This window comes from Hemitrygon akajei, chromosome 8 (assembly GCF_048418815.1).
Source record: "Hemitrygon akajei chromosome 8, sHemAka1.3, whole genome shotgun sequence".
Taxonomy (NCBI): Eukaryota; Metazoa; Chordata; class Chondrichthyes; order Myliobatiformes; family Dasyatidae; genus Hemitrygon; species Hemitrygon akajei.
The window spans coordinates 138,522,224-138,541,981 of record NC_133131.1 but is presented as its reverse complement, the minus strand read 5'-3'; the positions used below and the strand labels follow the sequence as shown (position 1 = coordinate 138,541,981).

The 19,758-nt window shown below is 38.0% G+C and overlaps 1 protein-coding gene across 5 annotated transcripts in view; it reads left to right on the top strand.

Moving 5' to 3' along the window:
- Positions 1-19,758, top strand: part of odad2 (outer dynein arm docking complex subunit 2) — a 220,142-nt gene that overhangs the window by 172,896 nt on the left and 27,488 nt on the right. For all 5 annotated transcript variants that reach the window (XM_073054733.1, XM_073054734.1, XM_073054735.1 and 2 more), the window contains 2 exons: positions 5,984-6,172; positions 8,954-9,175. In XM_073054733.1, the coding sequence (XP_072910834.1) occupies positions 5,984-6,172; positions 8,954-9,175 (411 nt within the window). The remainder of the gene's footprint in view (positions 1-5,983; positions 6,173-8,953; positions 9,176-19,758) is intronic.

Sequence of the window (19,758 nt, the reverse complement as noted above, 5' to 3'; positions counted from 1 at the left end):
CTCCATTGGCCAGGACACATCACTAACAATGTCCGTACTAGAGTCTGAAACAGCTGTTTTTCTGAACCTTGTCACAGGAGGACATTTCAAGCCAGGTAGAGGAAAAAAAATTCAAGGCTGTGTTCAAAGCTTCCTCAAAAAAAGTACAATATCGTCACTGACTCTGGGAACTTCTGGCCCTTGACTGCTCAGAGTGAATGGTATTGAAAATTGGAATGGCATTGAGAACCTCAAAGCGATGTACTTGGAGCACACAGAAGCCCTGCATAAGTAGTAGAAGCAGTGCATCACCTCAGATCCACCCACCTGCATGTCCCCTTGAGCACCTCCTGCCCATCTGTGGAAGAGTCTGTGATTCCCCCATTGACTACATTAGCAACTTACAGAGCCTTAAAATAAGCATGGAAGCAAGTCATCCTTTCTTGAGAAATATGATAGTATCAGAGAATCGTAGAAAAGTACAGGTACTCTTATATAAACAAATATCAAAGTCAAACCTGGAGAACTGTTCACCATTAAATCTGATCTCTGTATTGTTAAAGATAATAAAAATATTAAAATGGCTGTCATAAATGGGCCTTTAAAACATAAAGACAGCAGAAATGATACCAAAACAACTACAAAAAATAGATAACATATTTGGTAAATCCAATCCAGCTTACAGAATGTCATTAGAATTGTGGATCTTAATAAATATTGGCCAAGAAGTTCAGAAAACTGGAACTGAAACAATGAAACAAATATGGCTCAAAGCTATGTTCTATCATAAGAGATAAATTTGTGCTCAGGTAACTTTGGCAATTTTTATAATGCTTGTGCATTGAATCAGCAAATCCCCTGCCAAAATTCCCATTCGTTGAATAAAGTGATTTCAATTCCAGCCTTGCAAAAACAAACAATTTATGCTACCTGCATTTTCACAAGTTTTAAATGTTTGTTTGTGAAATATTTATTTCTCTTAACTAAGACCAGTGCACTATTTTCTGTGTCTTTTAATGCATTTTAATGCATCAGAGTGAGGCATAATGCAGTTGTTTTAAGTAATTGTGTGCTTGAACTTAGTGCAAGAAATGATCCCTCTACCAGGAATGGGTGCTCTGAGACAGACCACTATTGGAGGGCAGATGGTGAATTTGGATTCAATTTTCTTATTTATTCATTTTTCAGTATCTAAGTATCATTTATTTCAGTATACGGCCAGCAATTATGCCCATCTGGAATTGCTCATGAGAAGGTAGTGCCAATTCACTTCTTTAAACCGCTACAGTTTTTCTGATGATGATATTCTCATTAAGGTGTTAGGCTGAGAGTGCTAATATTTAGATGCAACACCGATGAAGGAACTGTGTCTTGGAGGAGAACCTGTAAGTAATGATCTTCCCAGGCACCTGTTTCCCTTATACCAGGTGTAAAGGCAGCAGGTTTGAGTTGCTGTTAAAGTAACCAGTAGCAATTAATTGCAATATATTTTTAGATGGCACAGCCTATGGCCATGGTGCATGAGATGAGCATAGTCCAAATCAAATATGCTGCTTTGATCTGAAGCCTTGGTGACTGTTAGAACTGCATTCATGCAACAAGTTGAAAATATTAAATCAGGGGCCTCATTTGAAGGGCCTTACAGATGGTGACAAGGCTTTGGAATATCAGGAGATACTGTAAGCCATTTTCTTCAGGATAATCAGCTTCCGACCTGTTCTTGTAGACAGAGAGTTATGAGCTGTGGTGGTCCCCAGGACATTCTTGGTGTTCAGAATTTCAGATATAAATGCACCACTGAATATTGAGTGCGGGTGGACATAAACCAGTCAATATCCTAGTAAATCTCCTGTACAATCTCTCCAACCTATTACATCCTTCCTCTAGTCTGATGATTAGAAAGTACATAGTATTCCAAATGTGGCCTAACCAATGTTTTATAAAGTTTTAATATAAGCTCTCAGTAATTATATTCTATGCCATGGCTGGTGAAAGCAAACATCTCATATACCTTCTGCAACACACTCTCTAGCAGTGCTGGTAGCCCAAGGTTTCCCTGTTCATCAACAGTCCTACCAGTCCTACCATGCCTTAGAATTTTTCCTTTCAAAATGCATCACCTCACACTTATCGGCATTAAATTCCATCTGTCATAGCTTCATCCAATATTCCACCTGATCTATATCAGCCTTAACCCTCTTCTGTTACACCATCAATATTTTTGTAAGTCCACTGATCATATCTCTTACATTCAGATTCACAGTACTTATGGTAGACCATACCTCAGTCCATTTAGGCAAACTCTACCATATTGCCTTCATCTATATGTTTAGTTACCTCTTCAAAAAATTCTATCACATTAGAGTCAAGATATCCCACAAAGAAATGCTGACTATTCCTAATCAATGCCTTCCTCGTCTAGATAAATCCTGTTCCATTGAACTTTTTCCAGTAGTTTCCCTACAACTAATGTAATTATGTAACTGTTGGAAGGGATAGACTAGTGTTAGCAAATTTAAGTTAGAAAGACAATGATGTAAGTGTCTGAAAACCTTTACTAGCAGCTGCATCCCTCATGGCAATCTTAACTATATGGAGGAGATGAAACTGAAGTGAAAATAATCAAGTTTGACATGATTTGAAAAACCATAGGAATAATTAATTATATTTGTAATACCTGCTTTTTACATGATTTGGGATGCAGAAGTACTGCAAAAAAGCAGAACATGTCACTATTCTGTGTACATTAAATGAATTTGGTATTTCATTTTGTAGTAGTTATTTAGATAAATGGCATACGGCTTGAGTTAACATTATGAAACTTTGGTATTGCTGCAGATTTGTACAGACTACAGAAAGAATAAAACCAAATACCATAAATGTGACATTTCTGTTGTGATGCATGTATAACCCTCTTGGACATATCTATTTTATACTGTGATTACCATTAGTACCCCTCTGTTTTGCCCGTTACACCGCATTGTTCAGTGTTCACGGATTCTTCCATCGTGTCAGTAGCTTCCTCTTGGTCTTCTCTACTATCTGTCTTGCAAGTCCCAGGTGAAGACTCAGAAATACCAATGCACTCAGATGTAGATTCTTCATTGCTGTTTCCGTAACAATTTTGTTTTACCAGTCAGGGTTGTTAGCCCTGAGCTGAACCCCAAACTTGGAGGATCATTGGACCACTCTTACTCTGGCCTCGATCCTTTGACCTGTTTGACCTCAAGAGCCAAAGTCCTGACTCCAGCCAACATAGTTCTCTGGGGCATTGAGGCACACAAGCCTCCAAACCCAATGAGAAGGTTATGGTTCTCTTAAAGGTACCATTATTATACAAGCAATATATTGTCATTTTATCTTTATTTGTCTTTCTTCTAGCTAAGGAACCAAAGGTTTTACAATTGTAAAATGCCTTGTTTTTGTAGAATCAGCTATATATTTAGTGGATTAATCTATGATTCAAAGGTTTATTGTTTTCCACGTGCACTCTATTGGCACATTTACTTTCTAGCTTTGCAGTTGCATTATATGATTTTGAAGAAAATGATAGCTCCAGAATGCCTTCCTCTTTCACAAATTCTAAGATTTATCTTATTAACATTGCATTTCTAGATTACAATAATTGGACTAATTCCATCAATTTTGTGAGAATCTCAAATAAATTGTTTTGTACTTTTCTATTTAAGCATATAAAGTGAAATTTCAAGTGGCTTTCATCGTCCATAGTATTATTCACAAGAAAGGTGTGCATGAATTTTGTCCTTTCTCCACAAGCATGGTTTTTGACAACTGTGAGCAATCTTTTACACAGTTTGATCAGTGTATTGAAGTAGTTTTGGAAGGACAGTTGCAGTTAACAGTGGCAGAGGAGGGTAAAAGCTTGATGCAGAATAAATGGTTGCCAAACAAAAGTGCACAAGTAAATCTCAGATACCAAATTTAGAGATACTACTTTCAGTTGATTGGCGAAGTTGCCTTACATGCAGATATGGTATATAAAGTAACCTAACATCATATCAGAATCAGAATCAGATTTAATATCACCAGCATATGTTGTAAAATTTGTTATTATGCAGATGTATATTACAAAAAAAAACTATAAATTACAGTAAGGATATATAAATTAAATCAAATAAATAATGCAAGAAGAGAAAAAAATTAGTGAGGTAGTATTCATGGGTTCAATATCCATTCAGAAATCTGATGGCAGAGGGGTAGAAGCTATTGACTGTGCCGCGAGTGTAGCAATGAGTAGAGGGCATGTCCTGGGTGATGGGGTGGTGGGCTAGTGCCCATGATGAAGCTGACTGAGTTCAAGACTTTCTGCAGCTTATTTTGATCCTGTACAGTGGCTCTCCCATACCAGATGGTGATGCAGCCAGTTAGAATGCTCTCCACATCTGTAGAAATATGCGAGTATCTTTGATGACATACCAAATCACCTCAAATTCCCAATGAAATATAGCTGTTGTTGCACCCTCTTTATAATTGCATTGATACACTGTGCCCAGGATAGATCCTAAAAGATGCTGTCACCCAGGAACTTGAAATTGTTGACCCTTACCACAACTGATCCCCCGGTGAGGACTAGTGTGTGTGCCCTTTCTAAAGTCCACAAACAATTCCTTGGTCTTACTAACATTGAATACAAAGTTGTTGCTGCAACACCAGCTGATCTATCTCACTCCTGAAGGCCTTCTTGACACCATCTGAAATTCTGCCAATAGTTGTCAGCAAATTTATAGTTGGCATTTGAACTATGTCTCCCACACATTCATGGGTATAGAGTAAAGCAGTGGGCTAAGCACACATCCTTGAGGTGCACCATTGTTGATTATCAGCAAGATGATGTTACTTCTGGTCTGCACAGACAGTGGTCTTGCAGTGAGGAAGTCCAGGATCCAGTTGCAGAGGGAAATACAGAAGCCCAGTTTTGGAGCTTTTTGATCAGAACTGTAGGAATGATTATGTTAAATGCTGGACTGTAGTCAGTGAACAGCAGCCTGACGTAAGTATTAGTATTGTCCAGGTGATCCAAGGCTGCGTGAAGAGCCAATGAGATCATGTCCGCTGTAGACCTATAGTGGTAATAGGAAAATTGCAGACGTTTCTTTGTTACTATCTGCTTTACCTAATCTCTCATGCTCATCCATATCATCACTTGCTATTATCTTATTCTCTTCCATCAAAGCTGTATAAATTTGGAAAAAAATGATAAATTATGTTCTTCCATTCCTGACTTGGAACTTTACTATTAAGAATGGAAGTTTTCAGTTTTTGGCTTTTGAGTTCATAAAATTATTGAAAAAGTGTAACTAAATTACTCGGAACAAATGATTAAGTGCATCTCAACTGGGAAGAGTTTGGTCTTAGTGTGGGGTTGTCATTCTTTCCACTATCAAGAAAAGGCTTCTAACTATTTTTCTCATACTAACTTTTCCTGATCAGAGAGTTGCACAGCATGGAAACAGAGCCCTTTCACTCACTGTGTATGTTCTCATTGAATTTCTCAAATGCCTCACTCCACACTTGTCTGAGTTAAACTGCATCTGGCATTCCCTTGCTTGTATCCTGTTATAACCACAGAAAGCTTTCTTCACCCTCCACTATATGTATCACTAATTTCAGTGTTCTTTGCCAACTTATTAATTAAATCACCTACAGTGTCATCCAAATAATTAATATAAATGACAAACCAGAGCTGCGATGGCCAAGTGGTTAAGGCATTAATAATAATAATAAGCCCATTGTATTCAAAGGTTTGGGTTTATAATGACCAAGGAATGTGCCTCTGCCATTTGGCATCAGCCAATATACTGTTTATACTGTTCATTTTTATATGTATTTAAAGTATATGCATATTTCATATGTGTCCTCCTCCTTGAGCTCACTGCTGCCCTGAGATAGCATCAAAAGGACACTACATCTATTTGTTCAATAAGACAATATTATGCTAATCCTCAAAATAACATTAACATTGTACTTTGCTTGTCTTTTTTAGGAAGCTGGAGAGATGGTTCGTTCCTTTGTTGGTGGTCTGGAATTAATTGTTAATTTACTAAAATCTGACAACATAGAGGTTCTGGCCAGTGTTTGTGCGGCTTTAGCCAAAATAGCTATGGATGAAGAAAACCTAGCAGTTATAACAGATCATGCAGTTGTTCCAATGTTATCAAGTTTAACATATATAGTAAGTAACCTTATATTAATATTTAATACTAACCATTTTAATTCTGTGTGGTCATCCTCATTCCAGCAAATGTCTGATTAAAGAGTATTTTACATACTCCCATCAGGTTCATGATTTCTAGAATATAAAATCAATTATAGTTATTTCATAAGCCCTTGTACACTACAACTCCAATATTACACTACCCAATTGTTTAGAAATCCAGCTCACTGTGAACCGATTCCTGCATTTCCTTTTAACCAACGGGGCCCAGATCTCTGTATTATCTTTAACATATTGTGGCCCCAATTCCCATAGTCTCTTTAAATTGGGGGGTGCCAGTTTCCATGGTTCCTTTAAATTTACCTTGTCTGGGTGCTTGTACACCTATCAAACTCACCTTTTAAATTCTAATTGCTTTTTTTCTCAAAAATCAAATAATCTTAATTTCCAGTATTAGTCATAGAATCATAGACTACAACAGCACAGAAACAGGCCCATCTAGTCTATAACAAATGATTAATCTGCAAAATTGCATTGACCTGCATCCAGACCATAGCCCTCCACACCCCTCCCATCCATGAACCTATTCAAATTTTTTTAAATGTTGGAGTTGAACCCCCATCCACCACTTCCACTAGCAGTTCATCCCATATTCTTACCAGCCTCTGTTGGGAGCAATTCCTCCTCATATTCCTCTTAAACATTTCATCTTCCACCTTTAACCCATGACCTCCAGTTCTAATTTCACCCAACCTCATTGGAACAATCCTGCTTTCATTTACTTTATCTATACCCTCATAATTTTGTATGCCTCTATCAAATCTCCCTTCATTCTTATGCTCTAGGGAATAAAGTCCTAACCTATTCAACTTTTCCCTATAACTCAGGTCCCTAAGTCCCAGCAACATCCTTATAAATTTTTGCTGCACTTTTTCAATGTTATTGACATCTTTCCTGTAGGTAGATGACCAAAACTGCACACATTACTCCAAATTAGGAGGGCAGTGACTAGTGGGGTACCACAAGGCTCGGTTCTGGGACTGCAGCTATTTACAATATACATTAATGATTTAAATGAAGGGATTAAAAGTAACTTTAGTAAATTTGCAGATGACACAAATCTGGGTGGCAGTGTGAAATATAAAGAGGATGTTCGGAGAATGCAGGGTGACTTGGACAGGTTGGGTGAGTGGGCAGATGCAGTTTAATGTGGATAAATGTGAGGTTATCCACTTTGGTGGCAAGAACAGGAAGGCAGATTACTATCTGAATGGTGTCAAGTTAGGAAAAGGGTAAGTACAACGAGATCTAGGTGTTCATCAGTCACTGAAAGTAAGCATGCAGGTACAGCAGGCAGTGAAAAAAGCTAATGGCATATTGGCCTTCATAACAAGGGGAGTTGAGTATAGGAGCAAAGCGGTCCTTCTGCAGTTATACAGGGCCCTGGGGGGGTGAGACCACACCTGGAATATTGTGTGCAGTTTTGGTCTCCAAATTTGAGGAAAGACATTCTTGCTATTGAGAGAGTGCAGCATAGGTTCACGAGGTTAATTCCCGGGATGGCGGGACTGTCATATGTTGAAAGATTAGAACAACTGGGCTTGTATACACTGGAATTTAGAAGGATAAGAGGGGATCTGATTGAAACATATAATATTATTAAAGGATTGGACACGCTAGAGGCAGGAAACGTGTTCCCGATGTTGGGGGAGTCCAGAACCGGAGGCCACAGTTTAAGAATAAGGGGTAGGCCATTAAGAACAGAGTTGAGGAAAAAACTTTTTTACCTAGAGAGTTGTGGATCTGTGGAATGCTCTGCCTCAGAAAGCAGTGGAGGCCAATTCTCTGGATGCTTTCAAGAAAGAGTTAGATAGAGCTCTTAAAGATAGTGGAGTCAAGGGATATGGGGAGAAGACAGGAATGGGGTACTGATTGTGGATGATCAACCATGATCACATTGAATGGCAGTGCTGGTTCGAAGGGCCGAATGGCGTACTCCTGCACCTATTGTCTTGTCTCTATAAATTAGGCCTCAGCAATGTCTTATACAACTTCCACATTGTTTGCCATCAGTCTGGTATGTCTTATTTCATTGAAACCTTTGATAGAATCAAACATGACAGAACACAGTATATTGCTATTAGTCAGATAATAGTATCTTCCAAATTTCAGCTTCATTTGAACAACTGGTAGGAAAAAGAAAAAGGGCCTTTAACGGTTAACCCAGTCCAAATGTGTACATAAGTTGGAGCTCATCTTAAAGTTGTCTTTAACTCATGCGCTGGACCCACCGTTTGTGTGAAAGCAGACACCACTTTCTGAATGTCGCTTAAAATCCACCTCGAACAAGGGGGCTAGCCTCCCCCCCCCCCCCCACGAGAGTATTGATTCTTCCTCCTTGATGCCACTCATCTGCACAAAGCACCTTGTGCAACAGGGGCGGCATCCTTAGCCATCTTCCCTCCTGTCTTCTCCCAGCTCCGGCCAAAAAGACCTTGACCCACACCAGTGTGGGTCACAAAAATCTCTCTGCCCAGTGTTCTCTAGAACTTTCTCCCAATTCCACCATCCTGATTGGCTGACACAACATTCCAGAATTGAACAACATAGCTCCTTTAGCTCAAACCCAAACATGCTAAAAGCAGAACAGAATGCTCTTACAGAACCGCTAAAATGAAATACCTACAGCATAGCAGTAAAAATCTTAGCCAGGGCATTATAGTAGTAATAAGAGAGTATGTCCTGAGTTATAGAGGGCCTTAGTGATGGATGCCACCTTTTGGTATTGTCTTCCTGCAGAAAGATGATATGCTTCGCCAGCATTTAGCAGATGCTATTGCTTGCTGCTGCAAGTGGGGTAACAACAGGGTTGCCTTTGGACAAACTGGAGCTGTCGCCCCTCTGGTTCATTATCTGGAATCAAAAAACCCCCTTGTTCATCGTGCTACAGCACAAGCCCTACACCAACTCTCGTTTCATCCTAAAAATTGTATTACGATGCATGAGAACGGTGTGGTTAGGGTAAGTTCCTGAACTATATGAATTTCTTTATAATGTTTACAAGTATATGTTGCATTTTTTCTGTAAAACCTCTAATTTCAGGTTATTGTAAAACTTAGTTTAAAAAAAACGGAGATGGTAAAAACCTAATTTTCTGTAAATCATACAATGGCCTTCCTGGTGAAGAGGCCAAAATTTTGCATGGATAAATTTCTGAGACACAGAAAAATTACAACACAGAAACAAACTTATTGAATGCAACCAGTCTATTTTGGAGTTATCCACTCAACAATCATCTAAGCCAAAATGTAACACACTTGATGTTGCGTTTTGACCTGAGATGTCAACTCTTTATTCCCCTCCATAGATGCTGCCTGATTTAATGAGTTCCTCCAGCACTTTTTATGTTGCTCAAGATTTCCACAATCCGCAGAATCTCTTGTCATTATGATATTGCAGCTTTTTTGACTCTATTCCTTTAACCTTCTTTTTCTTTTAATCTGTTCTTAAACAACCTTTGTCCGGATTCTCCTTGCTCCTTTACCCCATTGCTGAATCTATTGCAAATGAAGATCAGGCTTACATACATAAATCTCACAACTCCTGTCATAAAAAAGTGATAAATTTAATTGCATAATTAACTAGACATTCTGAGTGACAGTAGCTTCAGTCCCCAATGTCATTTCTGTGAGATGGATCATTCCCCATCATGGAGCACTGCAAAGAATTTTGGTTTTATTGTCACAAAATTTAGCTTCACTACACACTCCTGAAGCAACCACATACGAATAACATAGTGCTAGATTGAATCCCCTATAATGTAGGTTCCTTCCTCTGAGACAATTAATTGCATTCTAATCCCTCAAATTCATCTCCCCTGATGCCCTTTCAGCCCTACAGCTTCTCTGATCCTTCCCAAAGGCCCTAGTGAAGACCCTGTTAATTTTATTCAGCTCTGCCAATTACTTGATGAACCATAGCCCCAATTCTTCTAGACATGGTCCCCTTACCTCTATTTTTGCCCCTTGGGAGCCTGTATGTGCCTAGGGCCACTGTCCTTTCTTCATCCCATAACTGGCCTTCAATCCCAGATGTCCATTTTCATCCCCAAGAGTGTGCAGTTGAAATGTCCAATAAAGAGGATGTGTTCAAAATGATATTTGGTATTCTGCAATGCTTATCGACTTCATTCATTTGAATGTATTGAAATTTCTAGGCAAATTTTCTCCTAATATTCTAAATCTTTTCCAATTAATTATACTCTTGTTTTAGGCATGAATAGAAAACCCTGCTACACACGTGGTCAAGCTTCATTTTAAATAGAATGAAGTTGACATTGAATTTCTTCCCTTTAGGCCTTTTAGATCATAATTTACTGTCCCATTCAATAAATCAAGGATAATAGAGATCTTGCTGCCTAGACTTAAGAAATTTTATGCCCTCCAATAATTAAGAATATTTTTATCCCAGTTCCTTACACTAATAAAGTTGCTTTATTGTTAATCATTAATCGAAGAATCCCTTGTATACTTTTCCAGTGCCATTGACTGTACATAATTTGTTCCCCACAACAGCTGTTGCTCTTTAACTTTATACCTTTAAATCAATGCACAGATCAATATTTGTGCGGATGCTAGAATAAATTAATAATTTCACTGGGTGCATGGAGTCTTCTAACTGTAACATGGTCCTATTTCTGAGTATTATAAAGACTCAACAAAGAAAATATTTATGGCAATCTCCCATCCTGTTCTGCAGCTACTCTAGGGACATTACCAAAGGTAATGGTAAGGGTAGATTTTGTTTTGTGATAAAAATGGAAAACATACGTATAATAGTAAACTAGCATTCCAATTTATATATCTCTTTTGATTTTTATTCCTATTTGTTCCAATAAAAGATGAAAACAATCTTCCGAATTGTTACCTCCTATTTACACTTTTGCATAAAGTTATTATTATCTACTGTGTGCTCACTAACCAGCAGAGACAGAGTGAACATTTCCCCTGTTATCTGTAAAGCCAGTTGTCTCAATTTGCTTCTGTTCACCACGTCTTTTCTGATAATGTATTCCATAACCAAGAACTGCCAGTGCAGCACAGAATTTATAGTTATCTTTGGAATTCATGTCACCAGCTGTGATTATGAATTTGTTAATTTTAACAGATATTCCAACTTTGTGGATGGTGAGTTCCAACCTCAGTCACATGCTATACACACTGCTATTGAAATTTACTTTCACTGAATTTAATGGAACCAAATTTCTTATGCAGAATTCATCTCATAGCCACTAGTATAATAACCATAATAGAATCAATGAAAGACTATGCCAACTTGGACGTTCAACCAGCAAGAAAACAAAAAGACAACAAATTGTACAAATACAAAAAGAAAGAAATAATAATAATCACATTAATAAATAAGCAATAAATATTAAGCACATGAGATGAAGAGCCCTTGAAAGTGAGTCCATATTTTGTGGGAACATTTCAGTGACAAGGAAAGTGAAGTTATCCCTCGGGTTCAAGAGCCTGATGGTTGAGGGGTATTATCTGTTCCTAGATCTGGTGGTGTGAGTCCTGAGGCTCCTATACCATCTTCCTGATGGCAGCAGTGAGAAGAGAGTGTGACCTGTGTAGTGGAGGGGTCCCTAGTGATGAATACTGCTTTCCTGTGCCAACTTGTAGATGTGCTCGCAACATGTAGCCCTGCCACAATTGTCGAGCATCCTTCATTGATTCAAATTTAGTCTGGAATTGCCACTTCCCCAGTGAGTTGCATCTGGACCTCTTGTAACTTCCTTGGTCACCAGAGTTGAATGTCTCTGATCTGGCTTCTGGTTGGGGAAGTCTCTGAATGATTCTCTGGTTACACACTCATCTACAACTGTTTTTATAAAGTCCCTGATAACCATGGTATATTCATTCAGATCCACAGATGATTCTTTGAACACAGTCCAGTCCACCTTCTCAAATCCATCTTGTAGCCACTCCTCTGCCTCCTGCAGCCACCTCTTTGTGGTCCTAATCTCTGGAGTTTTGCTCTTTAGCCTCTGCCCTGTATCCAGTAGGAAGTCAGCCAAGTGATCAGATTTCCCAAAACATGGTCTAGGCATGGAACGGTCGGTTCCTTATCTTACTATAATAGTGGCCTAATGCATTGAGACCTCCGATGCTACAGGTTTTATATATGCTGTTAGTAATTGGGCAGATATTTCTTCAAACAAGCCTGTTTCAAGTCCCCGACTATGATGTGAAAGGTATCGGGATGGAATGTTTCTTGTTTGGAGATGATGCCATGCAGTATCTCAAGTGCTTGTTTATTATCAGCACTGGCTGTATGTAGCTGTGTGAGGATTACAGACGAGATCTCCCTAGGTAAATTGAATGGACAGCATTTGATTGTTACGTGTTCAAGGTCTGGGGAACACAAGTTCAACAAAACCACTCCATTGGAGCACCACCAAGCGTTTATCATGAAACAGGCACATCCGCCTTTTGCCTTCGGTTCATCCTGTGAATCGAGAAGCTTTCGGATCTGATTGCCATATCGGCGTGCAGGGAGTAAGCCATGTCTCGATCAAACATAGAACACAACAATCTCTCATTTTCCTCCAATACGGCAATCTTGCCTTCAGGTCCTCAGTTTGGTTGTCCAGCAACTGCCCATTTGCTAACAAGATACTAGATACAGCAAAGGGCGTCTCATTCCTCTGTGTTTTAGCTTGGGTTGGAGTCCTCCACTCCTGCATCACTTCCAGACCATGGTGATGAACCTTTGATCACTTAAAGTTGTTGTTCCTGTTTGCTTTAGAGTTAAACTGCTGAGTCCTTCAGAAGATTTTGAAATCTGCAGTTCATTAAGTCAATTTAAAAGTACATTGCTTAAATGGAAATTACATACAGATTGTAGTGAGAGTTATTCAAAAGAGGTATACTTAGAAGTATTTTATGTAGTCCAGAATGTGGCTGTGGCTCACCAGTGCTATCTTGCAAACTGCAGACACCGTGTTACACATTCACCAAGAGTGACTAAGGATGAATTTCTATATGCATCTTTCCTAAAGTATTTCCTTACTGGGAATTCAGGTCACAACATTCTTCCTTAAATTCCATTTTAAAAATCCAGTTATTTGATGATGCATTCATTTAATAATCTACACAAATGTGTTATTGTTTAACACCTTCACAGTTACTGCAATGCTTTTTGAATCTGTCTTTTCATAGGAAAAATTGAGACATCATTTCCAATAGAAAATACTACTCCATAATTAGTGTTTTTCCCTGTTTTCATAGATCTTTTTATGTGAATGTTGCCAACCCATCCACTTCCCTTTACGTAATGCAAATGCTTTTGAATTTTGTGTTAGAAGTAACATTGTTTGTGGATTTTAGCTAAGGAAAGCATTATAATTATAAAATATTGATTTATTTTTGTGACTATTATAATACTTAATAATACTTTATTGTCACCAAACAATTGATACTAGAGCATACAATCATCACAGCGATATTTGATTCTGCGCTCCACGCTCCCTGGAGTACAAATCAATATTAAATATAAAAAAATGTTACATTTAAATTATAAATCATAATAAAAAATAGAAAAGGGGAAGTAAGGTAGTGCAAAAAGAAACTGAGAGACAGGTCCGGATATTTGGAAGGTATGGCCCAGATCAGGGTTGGGATCCGTTCAGCAGTCTTATCACAGTTGGAAAGAAGCTGTTCCCAAATCTGGCCATACGAGTCTTCAAGCTCCTGAACCTTCTCCCGGAGGGAAACGGGACAAAAAGTGTGTTGGCAGGGTGGGTCGTGTCCTTGATTATCCTGGCAGCACTGCTCCAACAGCATGCGGTGTAAAGCGAGTCCAAAGACGGAAGATTGGTTTTTGTGATGTGCTGGGCTGTGTTCACGATCTTCTGCAGCTTCTTCCGGTCTTGGACAAGACCACTTCCAGACCAGGTTGTGATGCACCCTAGAAGAATGCTTTCTATGGTACATCTATAAAAATTAGTGAGGGTTTTAGTGGACCGGCCAAATTTCTTCACCTTTCTCAGGAAGTAAAGGCGCTGGTGAGCCTTCTTAGCAGTGGACTCTGCTTGGTTAGACCATGTCAGGTCATTTGTAGTATTGACCCAGAGGAAGTTAAAGCTTTTGACCTGTTCCACCTGCGCACCACCAATGTAGATTGGGTTGTGCAGTCTGCTGCTCCTTCTGAAGTCAACAACCAAATACCAGTAAAAATATTCTTTCAAGTCAACTGTTTAAGGCTCCATGCTTTTGATAAAGTTGGAGAGTGGTGAAAAGAGTGTGATTAACGTAAGAAATCTAATGGGTAAAAGCACCAGGTATATATAATGAAAAGAAAACTTCTATGATATATTACAGTTGAAGATAAGATATTAGAAATAGAACAATTGGCCACCTGATCCTGTTTTGATAATAGCTGAACCAATCTTGGCTTCAAAACTAGTTTCCTGCCCTCTTGCCTTACCTCTTGACTTTATTGTAGTTAAAATGTCTGTCCATTGGGACTAATGAGCTAGCCAATCAACCCCTGATTCCATGCCTAATTAGCCATTTACTGCAACTCTCTGTTTGAAAGTCAATCCTCTATCCGTGACAATATATTACCTCTACTCCTCTGAACTCTTTATCATTAACAGAAATGCAATTTGCCACCAGATCTGCTTCTTTGCTAGTGCTGGTACATGACAATTAGAATATAGTGGATAGAATTGTTTTTTTTCTGGGAAATAATGGTATGTTTTATACCAACCTCTGTTTTATTAATGGATGTGTATCTGTTACTCAGTGTTAGAAATATTCTGAAGCGTAACTTTTTTTAAAGTTTTATTTTGCCTTCAGCTATTCTGTCAGTCAGTACCAATAGTAACTCACAAAATCCAGAAGCACCACTGTCAGAATTGATGCAGTCTCTAAAGATTATGTATGTCAGACACATCCCTGAAGATTGCAGTAAATGAGTTTAACACAGTGGAAATCAAGAAACAGTATCTATTGTGTTTTGAATGTGTAATCACTGAATTCTGATTCTGGCAATATGCTTAAAATCTTAGTGGTGGAAAAGTTAAACAAGCTTCCTAAATATTAAAATAGGTTTAGAGAGTAGACAAAGAAAAATGCAGACTAGTGGAATTGATAAAATCTATTTTGCTTTTTCTAACTGGATTTGATTGATAAATTTATTTCAGTTGGCATTCTTCCCAAAATAAGGAAAGCATATTTTAAAGATTCCAAAAATCTACTTTGAACACAATTTTAAAAAGTGAATTAAACTACTTATAAATCTACTGATTTTATCTTTATATTTAGAATATTTATTATAGCTTATACCTTAATTTAAAGAAAGATGAAAAAAAGGCAAAATTATATACAAGTGACCTCCATGTTCCTAGAGAAGATCCATAGAGTGATTCTCCACAATGGGAAGACACATCATCAAGAAACACGAGTTGTAAAACAAACATAAATTGTGTGTTAGTTTATTCAAATAGGATTCACATAAAGTCAATGAGAATGAATTTTATTTGATAATTCAGATTTTGTGTAGTTGTTTGTGAATTCTCTGAGGGTGAATTTCTAATATCCAAATGGCTATAATGTCTTCTGTAATTGTGTTACGATTTCTGGACTGGCTGAGAGAAGATGTTGCTTCAAGCACTTTGTTTAAGCATAGAATTAACAATCATTAAATGACTCAGTTAGTATTAATAGTGGCATCCATTTTCCAATTTAATTTTATTATGTGACACAGATTGTTTATTTCATGGAACTATTCCATAAATACAGTCTTTGACACTAATTGAAAAGTAAACTTTTAATAATTACATCAGCTTTACATTACATCATCATATACCATCAGTTTGAAACAATTTTAGTTCATGCTGATATCCTGGGGATCATGTTAAAGCAATTAGAAATACACAATGAGGGTATCAAAGTGCACCAACAGTTGTTAATCGTTCTGGTCCAAATGGCTGCCATTTAAGTATCCATATGTGTGAAATGCAGAAGACTGGTGCTTCCTGACAGAATCTGTCAGATTGCTCCTCAGTTGGACACTCCATATCTCTTGAAACCTCTCTTTGGTGTGATCTAGTGCAGGATCCAAAATTACAGTGAAGGACAAAGGTTTAGGAGAAACAGGGAAAACTTGATTACTTTCTTCACATATTTTGCTTTGTTTGCATGTTTTTAATTATAAGTGTTTATGTGTTTTCATTAATAATTTTTACTATACTTTTATGTTACATCTTTAATTACTTTTAATTTTAATTGTTTTGCAGTGTCTCTGAAAAGTCAGAGATATTTTAAAACCATCGGATTAATTACAATTTTTACAGGTGACAAATCCCTGCCTCTAGCTTTGCCACAGGAAGCATTTCTGGGATGGGGTTTGTTCATGAAATTGTTAAGACCATGTCATTGTTCACTGGGATGTGGAGGATCAATGAGGTAGATTCTTCACATCTGCTGTAGTAAGTATAGGTATGGTTAGATGGTGGGTGACGGTTTCAGGTAGGGAGAAATGGGAAAGCATGATTCAACTCATATTAATGCATATTACTGTCACTGAAATGAATTGACCCAGCAAAATTCTGATAACCATTTTTCATACATTGTAGCCAAAACAGCCATTATGCATTCCCCAGAGTAGCTCAAGACTGATTCAACAGTTACACAGCTGCTTTTTATTTTACAGCTACTTTTGTAATAAACCTTGCAGACATTTCATTGTTATATGTTGTGCAGTATTGATCCAGGTTACTTATAGTTTGCACGTGGCAAGTAGCTCAATGATCTCACAGTTACTTGAGGGGCCCTTTTCAGAGATAAATGTTTACCTAATTAACCTATCTTCTTAAGTTTTATCTTTATCATTTGCAACCATACATACCTCTGGGGTTTAGCCTAACTTTGATACATTAACTCACTATGTACTAAAACCTCCCCGCTATCTGGCATTTCCATTTCAAAAGGAACATGGGGTTTTAAGTGTCCATGTACACAAATGAAAGGGGAAAAAACATAAATTCAATTTAAAAAATAATCAAAACGTTAATGAAATGTTAGTTTTCAATTTCAGGAGAGCTTAAGTTCATAACTCTTTTGATATAAAGATACCTAGCCAGAGTCTATCTAATTTATTTTAGGAACTGAACCTCAGAAACACAAGAAAACATGAGCAGGAGTTGACCACTGGGCTCCTCAAGGCAGCCACAGCATTCAATATAGTCATGGCTGATCAGTGCTTTTCCATGGCAGCTCCACATAATGCTCAATGCCTTGATCTTTCTAATATCTATCACTGCCTTAAATATTTTGAATCATCTGGCCTCTACTACACTTGGGGGCTGAGAATTCCAGACATTCACTACCCATTAAAAGGAAATTTTTTTATGCACCTTAGTTTTGATTGTCCCTCATTTGTGACTCTCCCACTGGTGAAAACATCTCAACATCTACTTTAACGAGACCTTATATGTTTAAATAAGGTCACCTGTCATTCTTCTAAGTTCCAAGGATACAGATCTTGGAAAGGTCTGTAAACTATCTAGCCTCTCTTGAGAGGATAACCCTTTCCTCACAGGAATTATCCTGATGAATTTCCTTTGGACTGCCTCCAAAGCTACTATGTCACTTTTTTAGAGAAGGAGACTGAAATTACCACAGTATTCCAGCTGTGGTCTCATCAATAGCTGTACAATTGTAACAAAACCTCCCTACTCTCAAACCCTATAAGTCCAACATGCCATTTGCCTTTCACTTGTTAGAGCTGCCTATTAATTTTATGTGACTCATGCACTAGAACATTTAGTTCCCTCTGAATGTCACACATTTACAGTCTATCTCCACTTACATCATTAGCTTTTTGAGACCTCTTACCGAACTGGATGACTTCTACCTAGGTCTATCTATATCCTGTTGAAGAATCACAATGTTCTTATCATAAACTATTAGACTTGGAGCAGGTACGGCAAAACCTCATCAAAAATAATGCCAGAGCTGGAGGGGCTAAATTAAGGACAGACTGCATAAATTTATATCAATTTTTTTAAAATTGCAGATGCTGTGCATTTGAAATAAAGTCTCCCGTACTGTTACAAGGTTCAATATGTGCTCGAGAATTACACCTCATCTTTCATTTGATTATGTTAATATCAAATTCTGTCGCTCTGCATTCCTCTCAATCATTTCCTTTCATTTGTATATCCTGACCTGCTGGGCATGCCTCTGGCAGTTTGACAATACAGCATATAACATTATAACATCAGCAACACATTGCATTGATAAGGGAGCATAACTACTTCTCAATGAATACATTGAAAATACATAATCAGAGAAGTTCCCTTTATTCTACTCATCGCCCTCTCATTTTTCTGGTTCTCAGCTTCTTATTCTGCAGAAGAATCTTAGCCCTGAAGTATTAACCATTTCCCTTTCCACAGCTGCTGCCTGACCAGGTGAGTTGTTCTGACACTTACTGCATACAGGTAACTTGTATTCCTTTGGGTATAGAAGGTTGAAGTTTGATCTTATCAACATATTTAAAATCATTAGAAGTGTGACAGATCCATACAGATCTACTGCAGGAGTCTAAATAAACAGTATTGTGGCGGCTCGCCCACGCGGCAAGCAAACCGGCTCCAGCAGTCGCGGGCGAGTCTGCAGCCAGCGGCAACTGAGAGGGCTCTGAGTGTGGGGCAGACCTCAGCCTGGAAGCCAACATCACTTCTGCCCCATAAAGAGCGGCGGATGCTGGGAGCGGGCACTTAAGCGCGCACGGATTTAAACAGTAAACAGCTCAACCAGACCCTGCTCGAAGCAGTGTGTTGCTTTCACTCGTTGCGTATCAGCACGACCACAGTATTTACATAAAATTACTGTTGGATTATGTAGAATTAAAATTAGGAAAGACTTTTTCACATAATGGTTTCTGTACATCTGGGTCTCACTCACCCAAAAAAGCTTTAGATGAGAAATCAATTGAATTTTTCAAGTCTGTAAAGCTGTTTTAACCCTCTAATGTAGAAAACAAGTCTTATGAAAATCAGCACTAATATTTAAAAGAATACTTTGAGAATTTAGTGGTGAATTTTCATTGCTTTTACTTTGAAGCACCATGATAAAGCTCTCGAAATGGGTGTGATAGATTTACCACCTTTTTAATTCTGGAAATGTGATCATCCATTTTCAGTGGATCTTCTATTATCCATCAGGAATGCCCTTTCTTATAGGTGATGAATCACTTTTAAAATAGAAATCAACATCCTACAATGCAAATAGAATTCTGATCGCTAGTTACAAGCAATTCGGGCCATGTTCAATTTGAGCAATTCCACAGGTAACAGTATAGAAAAGGCGAGTCAAGGTTAAGTGACAGATTATAATGTGTTATTGCACACAAGATTCAGCATTCTCTGTAAACATACCCCACTCCTGCAATGTCCAATCTAAATGCCCCATTCCAGGAAGCTGTAATTAGACATTTGGTATTGCATTTTGACAATCAAATTCAAAAGATGTTGGATCCTAAAAAATAATCTTTAGTGACGTAGTTGCCAGAAGGAAAGTCTATCC